The sequence below is a fragment of the Mus pahari genome, chromosome 10 (genome assembly GCF_900095145.1).
Source record: "Mus pahari chromosome 10, PAHARI_EIJ_v1.1, whole genome shotgun sequence".
Lineage (NCBI taxonomy): Eukaryota > Metazoa > Chordata > Mammalia > Rodentia > Muridae > Mus > Mus pahari.
In genome coordinates this window covers 48,349,623-48,360,062 of record NC_034599.1, presented here as the reverse complement: position 1 = coordinate 48,360,062, position 10,440 = coordinate 48,349,623, and the positions used below count along the sequence as shown (strand labels likewise).

Genomic DNA, 10,440 nt, shown 5'->3' with positions numbered 1-10,440 from the left:
CCTTTTCGAACCTCCGGAAGTGATGTCAGGCTAGGCACCCTGATGTCTCCAAGCTGGTTGACTACTTTGGGTGTACATGAAAGAGAAGCAAGCCACTCTTTTTGTTTTGAATTATAAGATATCCATTTGACAAACCTCTCCCATAGCTGCCAGAAAGATCAGGCACGTCCCCCTCCCCCCAGTATCTTCATTATTTTCCTGGGAAATTCTATACTTAAAAAAAAAAATCATCTTTTAAAGGGCTGGAGAGGTGGCTCCGTAGTTAGGAGCGCTGGCTATGTTTCCAGAGGACCCAGGTTTCATTGCCAGCAATCCCATATGATGGTTAACAACTATCTGTACCTCCAGTTCTTCAAGATCTGATGCCTTCTTCTGGCCTCTGTGGACACCTGGTATGCACGTGGTGCACAAACAGGCAAAACACTCATACACATAAAGAGATTAAAAAAATAATCTGAGGATAGTACATAAAAGCAACTCTAACAGTATTTTGGAGTTGAGGCTGTGGCTTAGTGGTGGAGCTGCCTAGTGTGTGGGTTCCGTCTTCAGAAGCACAAACCCAGAAAAACCAACAAAGGATGCAGTGCATCCGTTTAAGTTCTTTATTTCCACAAAAGTGTTATTTTAAAATTTCACCGTCTATTCCATATTGCATACTTTGGGAACAGAACTGAGGGAAAACATAAAAGGATTATTTGACAGTTTTGACAAAGTGCTTATTGTGGCTTACTGTTTCAGAATAGAATTATCAGTCACAAAGAGCTTTTAAGGAGTAATACAAACTTGCAATGTAAAATATTTACATATTTATACTGTACATTTAGATAGATATTCTATAGCTACTATACAGTGAACTCCAAACAACGAGGCCTGTTTAAACATACTAGCATTCAGTACAGGAACTTGTTTTTACAGAGATGTGAATTTCCATTTTAATCTCATCTTTTCCACAACCTCAGCAGCTTCTTGTAGCACCCTGGTGACTCATCTTTATTTCCTTTACAAAATAGTTTTCTCTTTAGAGTTTATCCTTAACCAAATTCATGTTAGTAGCAACTAAAGTTTTGTTAAGATCAATGTATTAATGATGTAAGAGTAAACTATTCAGAAGTGAGTATCTACAGAGTAAAATAATCTTATTAAACTCAATTTTAAACAAAGTTATATAGTTGTGTTATCCTAATATTTAAGCAAGCTAATAATTTTCTAGGCACTTATTAGTATTGATTAGTTAGTGTTTTACTCCATTTACAAGAAAGTTTAATAATGATTATGTATTTTAGAAAACAACCATATAAAATGACTATCATTGAAGTTACCACAGCTATGCCCAAAATGTGCATCAAAAAACAGCAGTTTACATATTATGTACAACGCAAATAAATTCTTGAAATTCCCTATACTTCTTCAACGAAGTGCTTCATAAAACTATAAAACAGTAGAGATGCAATTCTATTTTTGTGAAATTACTGTTTTCCCGATCCCTCTGCCTGACAAGCAGGTAGTCCTTACACATAGTACAGACAAGCAATGTCTGAAGGGCAGCCTTCGATATGGATGGAAGATCCCAGCACAGAGAGCCTGAGCCCTCAATGTATTTGTTCTTTCTAACTCTTACTCCCCTCACTCAGAGCCTCTCCTGGTTGAAAAGCAAGCTGACTTCCTGTCACCTTTTCTAGACTCTTGTAGATTCAAATTATTTATTGAAATAGTATCTCATGGTGATCATTTTAAAAAACAACAACAAAGACCTTAATGTTAAAATATTTCCAGATATATTAAAATTACACATGAAAAGTCATACTATATAAGAGTTTTTTTTTTTAACTTAGATAATCAAATAGCAACAGAGGAAAGACGAACGTACAAACACACACCTTTAAGCAAGAAATTTATTTTTACTCTTTACTATTCAAGTTTGGACCCATCCAGAAGAGCTGGTTTTAAATTCTATTCGGCATCTTTTGGAGCTTTGGCCAGAGACTGAGTGGACAGGTTCAAGGAGAGGTTTTCCTGTTAGGAACCCCACCTTCACTAGTTTCAAGTTTTATGGGACTGATGTAAACTAGCCTGGGCCAGACAACAATTATGAGGGCAATAATAATGTATTGATCTTCCTTGTATATATGTCTGTCCCAGATCTCTATACGCTTTGCCAATACCTGCCCTTAGCTTCGGCTTCTTTGGATAAATGGTGGGAAATAAAAGTATGTCAGAAACACCTATAAAACAAGACAAAAGCTAATCCTGTGCTGAGACCCAGGATTCTGTGCTGCCTGCAGATCTAGACCACCCTCATCCATGGACTTTTGCCTTGAATTACAAGGCGAGAAAGCCCCAGATACTCTTATGTAGCAACAAGGAGGTAGGAAGCCAAATTAGCAACGGGAATCACAAGTGATTCACAATACATTAGGGGCTCAGAGTTAAATGTGCCTGAGGGTTTGACAGAAGGTTCAGCAGAGAAGCCAAGTGGTTCCCAGACATCACATCTGATCTCAAATTTTAAGGACGCATCCAAGGTTCCCACTGAATGCCTCACCAAAAGCATCTTAGTCCAAAGCATCTTAAATCGCAGGTCTTCACAGAATGGAGTGTAGGGTTGAAAAAAAAAAAAAAAAGAAAAGAAAAGTAACAATAAAAGGTGTCTGAATGTGTACCAAACAAAAATTAACTCACAATTAAACACATAAATGAATCCTGGCAGTGCTTACCCACAGTGCGAGGTAGGACCTCACTGCAGCCTTGACTCAAAACACACAGAATACGTCTGTACTGGGAGGAGGAAAGAACGCAGGAAGGGAGGAAGAGGAGGGAAAGGGGAGAAATCTGACATTCTGTTACAAACTGCACTGTTTTTACTGTGCATGCAAAGATTTCTGCTCATATAGAAATGCAATTACAGACAACAAAGACTTTAAAAAGTCCACTTTATTTCCCAGCAAGTGGGTAACATTAGTATATCCTTAGACTGCATTGTGTTAGACAAAACAGATATAACTATCTCATTGGTGTGTGTTTGTTTTTACCTTAAACAAATGGTAAATTTGTGTAAGCCAGAAAACTTTTTAAAAATAAATTTGAGTTATCAGTGAATGTTTGATTTATATATCTATTTTATATATGTATATACCTGACGTCATGTAAAAATCCCTCAAACTACGGAGCCTGGGCTATAAATAAAGAAATTATGTGAGGAGAGTTTACACAGCTCAAGACTGGGCTATAAATAAGGAAGTGGGGAACGCACAGGTCTGGAGAGATGGGGAAAATCAGTTACGGAGAGTGCAGCAATAATGCTGACCTAATAAAGAGCTGCCTGCTCATCTCCATCTGTCAGCTATGTCTCTGCGGCCAAGCCACACTGCCCCCGTCATTTGGTTTCACCCAAGCATTAAGTGTGAAAACTTAGCCCTCAAAAATTCAGCCAATCACCTCAAACTGTCTCAGAGAAATCCCTGCAGGCACTAGTGGGACTAATCCTTCATTTATAACCTCACATGCTCTCTAAACATGTGTCAAGAACCCACTACTGAAGTGTGTGTGCAAGAATGCCCACACAATAGGGCATAACAAGGATGCTCCTTTATCGTGTGATTAAGAGCACTTGCAGTTCCTGCAGAGGACCCAGCTTTGGGTCCCAGCACCCACGTGACCCCTAACAACCATCCATTCCTCCCGTTCCAGGGGCTCCAGTGCCCTCTTCTGGTCTCTGTAGACACTGCATAAACACGCACACAACAACAGCATTTTACCCCACTAATGCTTCCCCTATGTTATATTTAATATCTGGAATTCAGGAGGTGGACCGAGAGAGGAATTCAGTTTTGCAGCTAGCTGTGCTGGGGTAATTAACAAGCCACAAGGTCGGACATGTCCCTAAACTATTAGAGGTAAGAAAAGTTACAATGAGGAAAATAGTGCTAACATTGGGAAGTGGCTTAGGGATAGGGCTGGGGGAAGAGACAGGGAGGACAAAGTTTAAACACACCAGGAAAAACATAGCAGGGAAAACAAACACACAAAACCCTTCAAGAGCAGCGAGCATTGTTCTTAGAATTCAGAAGGGAATGGAGTAGAGAGGATCTGGACGCTGCCCAAACCAGCTCTCTTTTATCTGTCTATAATTATTGGACTAATTTCCATGGTAAGCTTTTGGTAAAAAAGCAAAACATGACAGTGTTATATTATGCAGTTTCTCGCAAAAGTCTCATAGTTCTGACTCTTTATCCCTTTCATCCAGGTAGTACTCATCATCTGTGGTTGTGTCCGTGTCGCAGTCTGAGTCCAGTGGGTCCACTGGGTCGTCCTTGTAGATGTTCAGTGGCTCACTTGGAAATACGCCATCTTCTGGCGCCTGACCCGCTGGAGAATTTACCAGCTCTGACAGTGACAGGTTGGAAGCATCATCCTTGAGGAAGCCAGGGTTCTTGAGGAAACTTGGCTTCCATAATCTTCCCTGTGTGAGTGAGCGTTTGACGTTCTCCAAGAAAGCCAACTGCTGCTCTTTCCCAAAAATTCCATAGTCGATAGGCCTGGAAATGGATGAGGTGGACTTAGGACCTCGTGTCCCATTGCTATACGAAGTCCAATTTTCATTTTCGTAAGATGCAGGAAGCTCGGAAAAAGATTTGAATCTTCGACTGTACCCACTGTTGGGGAAGGAGCCATCTTCGAGGGACAGTTGACTCAGAGCATTGTCAATGGAAGTGTTTTCGGAGAAGTGGCGCCCCCTGGCTTTGGGAGGATGGCTTGCACACAACAGGTCGCTTTGCACATTGAAGTTTCTTAAACTCTTTGACCGATAGAGATGTGGCTCAGGCTCTGACTCTGGAGATGGGGCACTCTGGTGCCGCAGCTGACAATGGGAGTTTATGGTAGATTTCTGAGCAGGCTCTAGGGGGAAAGGAGGACTTAACCTCTGCTGATTGTCAGCGCCTTTTCCTAAGGGTCTGGTTCGTGTAAGCTGAGCTGGGGCTCCCAACTCTCCTGAAATCTGAGCTTTTGAACCCTCATTCTCTGGTGGTGTTTCTAAGACACTGTTCGACCCATTCAGATGTGGTTGCAAAATGCTAGCAGACTTTTGGTGGCAGGACTGACCAGGAGATCCAGGGCTGGATACCGTGGTTTCCTGGAGAAGGGTCTCAGACGTGTCCACGTTTATGTGGCTGCTTTCATCTGTGGACTCTGTGGCTTTTACAGTAGGTTCAGGGGATAGTGGGTTGTCCTCTGGTCTATAAAGAGAGAGCCTCCTAAAGCCAGATTTGGTTTCACTTTGGGAGAAGATAGTAGCTACGTGTTTTCTGGGACTTAAATCCTTAGCTGGGATTCTTTTGCTTGCTTTAGATATGGCTGCCAATCTGTGTTTACCTGAGTATCTGTCTTTTGTTTCATCTGTGTTGGTTTTATTTTTTTTATTTCCTCTAGGAAGTAAAGTTTGATCCAGTGTCAAAGTGTGTTCTTCATCTTCAACCTTCCTCATCTCTACCGTATTTGTTTCCTGACTTCCTGCCTGCCTGGCTTCTGACTGCAGACCTGCTCGCCCTGGCTGAGCCTCTTCAGCAAGTTGCAACTTACGCAATGCTGGCCTTAGAGCAAAGGCTTGGCTTTCTGAGTCAGAGAGCATTTTATCAGTTGGGGTTTGGCAGTCTGATCCAGTTGTCCCACTGGTTTCCCTAGGCTGAGACGTACTAGAATGGTCATCTACAACTGCAGTCACATGATCCCTCCAAGGATACTGTCCATTTCCTGTTGAGAGAGTGGCCATGCCACCTGCACACGTCCCAGAATCTCTTCTGGTCTGGGAATTTTCAACATTATCTTCTGAGCGGGATGGGAGACCAGAGGGACCACTGCTTCCTGGTTTCGAAGGCTGTTGATGACTCTTAGTGTTTTCTTCTCCAGCACCTTTTTCCTGATGCAATAAGGGGGTCCATAGGATTTGCCCTAGTTCTTTCTCTCTCTCTTCACTACTTAGTGAATCATCTATAGCTGTTTTAGATACATTACGTGGGGAAATCTCTTCGATCGTCGGTTCTTCTCTATGAAGAGAAACATCTGGCCCCACAGAAGCCTTTTCCTCTAACGTAGATTTGGAAGTCTCTCTATCTGGCAATTGGGAGACAACCTTACTTTCAGAGCTGCGGGACAGACAGCATGGTGCAGAGTCAACCTGCATCTTTGGGTCTTGTGGTGAAGGTATTCCTGATTGCATTTGTGCAGGACAATTCAGTTCATTGATTTCTAAAACATAAGGAGATTCCCTAGTCTCTCCCTGAAAAGCATCTCTAAGTGAATCGGTACCCTGTGCATACTGCTGAAGGAGGCTGCAGAATTTTTTGCTCGGTTTCCTTGGTAGAGTGTAATATATTGAAACCACCTCAAGACAGTTCACGTTCTCGTCATCGCCAGAAACAGAAAACATACTAGTTGTCTTAAACTTATGTAATGCTTTTCCACTCTCTTTTCGTGATCCAGTTGTGCATAAACGTTCGGGGGTTTTGTGTGAAAGGGTAAATGAGCTCATTCTCGGGGCCGGAAGCTCACTATCCTTTCCAGTGTGTTCTTGAGCAAGTTCCTTTTCGGAGAAAGTACTCTCTCTAAATGATGGTTCACCTTCCAGAGAGTTAAAGATTCTCCCTCCAGGCCTGGGTATTACAGGAGAAGCATCCATGCCCAGGACTGATGACTTCTGTCTGTCATCGCTTTCAGACAAGGTACATGGCTCCCCTGAAGGACACGATATTGCCCTCTTGACGAGGAAAGGGAGTGGCCCTTTCCTAACTGAAGCCGATCTAATGGCTTTCATATCTGTCATCTTCTTGGTGGCTTTGGGTGTCCCCGTGACTGCATTTGCAGCATCACTTATTGATTCAGGAGAACTGGGCTTGTCAGATGTGCTCTTTCCAGTGGAAACTTCCGTTTTATTTTTTATTTGGAAGGGAAGTGGCCCATTTCTAACTGAAGCAACCATTACCTTACTTTCCTGCTGTCTGTTGTGAATGAGAAAGCTGGCTGGTTTTCTTGGCAAGGTGCAATAGACTATGCTGAGCTCAGGAACTTTGATGTTGCTTTGGTCCTCAGCACAGCCACTAACTTCTCTTGCGGATGCTGCTGTATGCTCTGTTTTGGTTAGCTTCTCAATACAGGACACGCGGCGCCTAACTCTTCCCTTCCCCCTCCCATCCTTGAAGGGAGAGTATGGGTGGCAGTGAAGTGCAGCATCGTCACGACTCTCTTGGTTGTCTTGGTTGTCTGTAGACAAGGTAGCCTTGTCTTTCTCTTCTCTTTGTTCTTGGCCTGGATCTTGGTCTGAAAGACTCCTGGAGAACACTGTAGTGGGAAGTACCAGAGGAGCATCAAGGAAAGAATCTTGGGGTGATTCTGATGCCACATGTAAAGCATCTCGTGAGACGCTGTGCCCGGTGGCCAGCTTGCTGCCATTGGTAGAATGTGTGGAAGGCCTTGGCTCAAGATCTAAAATAGCAGACTCCGCGGAAGGCTGCGATTTTTGGTTAGCAGTGGGTTCAGAGCACCAGTGGCTGTTTTTAATGGTGCTTGAACTGTCTTCATTACTTCCTGTTTTCTGGTGACAACCTTGATTTGGGCCGGGAAGAGATGTCGGTGTTCCACTTTCTTGGATGAAAGGCGGGGTCGCTGCCGAGTCAAGTCTCCTATCCCCCCCAAACCACTTATTTTTGCTCAGTTTGTTGCTTTGATCTCTTTGTGTTGCATGAATTTGGGAAGTACCCTTTCTGGAGAAGACCCTGGGTGATCTTCTGGAACGTTCTGTGGCAGGTGCATTAAAGCCATTCCTGTCATTTTGGGCTGAGTCCTGAGAGTGGGCATTTTGAAAATCAGGTAAATCATGAGAGATCACTGTCTGTGAGACATATTGGGGTAACCCAGTTGGCCTCTTCTTCTGGTCCATCTTGTTTAGCTGTTCATCCTTTGAAACAGATGCATCCACATCTTTCTCACTGTCCATTTCTGTGACTGGGATGTTGGGCTGGGTGTCAGTAAGAGACAGTGATTCAGTAGAATGGCTACAAGCCACAGGAACTTCCGTACAGTTTCTTATTGGAAGAGAGTCTGGCTTACTGGGGATTATTTTCTGCAAAGTAGATGTGGAATTCTGGAAGCTGGAACTCTGAGACTCCCTTCCGTCATCAGGATTGAGGGGGAAGGGAGTTCTGAGTGAAGATGCTGGAGTCTGAGCCTTGCCAAACAAGTACGGATCCCCATCTACAGCTTCTTCTATAGGGAAGTGGCCCTGCTGAGACCCCAGCCCAGAAGACTGGCGGTGGTAGCTTGAGTCAGTTATAGAAAACCCATCAGGTGTCACAAAATGGGGTGAAAGCTGGTTCTCATTAACACGTGAGGTATCCATGCTCTCCAGTGGGAATGCCTGAAAATCAGATCGCCAGCAATGTGAATCTTCTTGACCTCTGAAGACATATGTTCCATGGCCGGGAGAATGTGACCTCCAGTGCTGAGAAGGGACACCTTGGCTACAAACAGATGGCACCCTGTTTGCTTCAAATGAAATCATTTCAAAGTCCTCGTCAGGAGAAGGGAGTGGGTCCCTGCTCCGGGGAAGGTCAGACCGGGAAGAATAGGCTTCCTGTCGGCTCCAAAAAGAATTCTGTCCAAAGCTCTGTTCTCTGAAGGTCCTTCTAAAGAAAGACCTTGCGAATAGGTTACTCTGACGGTATAACGGCATATTCTCTGAGTTCTCTAACGTGTCAGGACTCATTGCATTAGCCACAGGGACGTTGAAAGGGTGGCTTTGGTAAGCGTTCTGTGAATGGTACACCTCATACCTCCTACTTTCCTGAAAACACCTAGGAGACACGTATTGCTCAGCAGGGTCGACGTCCATTGGTGCTGGCACCCCCAGTGACTCTTCTTGATTCTGCCTATGTCTAGAAGCATCTGACCTATTCCATATGATGGAAGATAAAGGAGTCCTTCTGGGACTTTGCTGGTGTCTCACTGGTGTAAAACTACTCCTGTTTTGAGTATCAGCTGGAAAGTGTAAACTCCTAGCAGTAAAACTCCCTGTGGCAGGTGAGGCTGATCTTTGCCTGCTGTCGAAGCACAGAGATGCACTACCAAATGCATTCTTTTGCATGAAGTCTTCCTTTAAGACTCTGGGCTCCCTGCTCCTATACATGTCATAAATTGTCTTTGTCCTAGGAGAAAAGGTTTTAAAGCCTTCTCTCGGGGTTCCAGGTCTCAGGATGTTATAGATAGACATGCTGGAAGTTTCACTATGATAGTTCTGATGCCTTCCTGTGCTGTGACCATGACTGTTCCTGTGAGACAGCTTGAACTGTGTTCTTGATCCGTAGTTGAATGGCACTCTGGTATTCGTCAAGCCCGAAGACTGTTCCTGAGCCAGCTTATTGTCCAAATCATCTAAAACTAAAGGAGAAGGTAAATTAATTGTTGTATATGATTTTGTAACTTTGTAACAATTAGAGTCATTAAAGTTCCTCTTCTGAGAATTATACTTTATTATTATAAATATGACATTAATCATTTTTTTCCTTTTTGGCTTTTTAAGATAGTCTTTCTCTGTGTAGTTCTGGCTGTCCTGGGAGCTCTCCCTATAAAGCAGGCTGGCCTCAAACTCAGATCTGCCTGCCTCTGCCACTCAACTGCTAGGATTAAAGGAACATGCCACCACCCCCACCTGGCTAATATAACAGGAATCTTGATAGTGTTTAAATGATCATATGACTTTCACCAGACTGTAATGCAGTTTTCTTTCCTTTCTTATCATATCTTTAAGGGTATAAAGCATAGTCTATTTGGGGGGCGAGAAGATAACTCAGTCAGTAGAATGTTTGCTATACAAGCACGAAGACCTGGAGTCAGTCTCCAGAAAGAAACCAGAATAGCATCATGAATTTCCAGTCCCAGCAGTGAAGGGAGGGAGAGCAGAGGTAAGTGGGTGGGGCACTGGGTGGGGCACTGGAGCCCCCTAGCCCAAATGGAAACTCCTGATTCCAGGAAGACCTGGTCTCAAACAAGACAGGGATCAGAGTGTCAGCTCAGTCATTCAGACGATTGCTACATAAACAGGGACACTTGATCCTGAGTACCCATGTAAAAGGCAAGGCGTGGTGTGACCTGGACCTGCAATCCTATCACTGGGGAGGCAGAGATAAGGGATACCTGGAACTCAGTAGACACCCAGTCTAGCCAACTAGGGAGCTTCAGGTTCAGTGAGATACCCGGTCACAGAAAGTAAGGCAGAAGTTGGGAATGATGGCTCAGCAGTCATGCAAGCCTGATGACCTCAATCCCTAGAACCCATATACAAAAGCTGGGTGTGATGGCATCCATCTGTAACCTGAGGACTCCTACAGCAACTGGGGAAGTGGAAATGAGGACAGGCAAAAGCTCCCTTGAGCCAGCCACCATGGAATATTC

The 10,440-nt window shown here is 43.8% G+C and overlaps 1 protein-coding gene across 3 annotated transcripts in view; it reads right to left on the bottom strand.

The window, feature by feature from the left end:
• Positions 1–597: 597 nt before the first annotated feature.
• Exph5 (exophilin 5) overlaps positions 598–10,440 on the bottom strand; it is a 78,364-nt gene continuing 68,521 nt past the window's right edge. For all 3 annotated transcript variants that reach the window (XM_021208059.2, XM_029543684.1, XM_029543683.1), the window contains one exon: positions 598–9,426. In XM_021208059.2, coding sequence (XP_021063718.1) covers positions 4,211–9,426 — 5,216 coding nt within the window. In that variant the 3' untranslated portion in view covers positions 598–4,210. The remainder of the gene's footprint in view (positions 9,427–10,440) is intronic.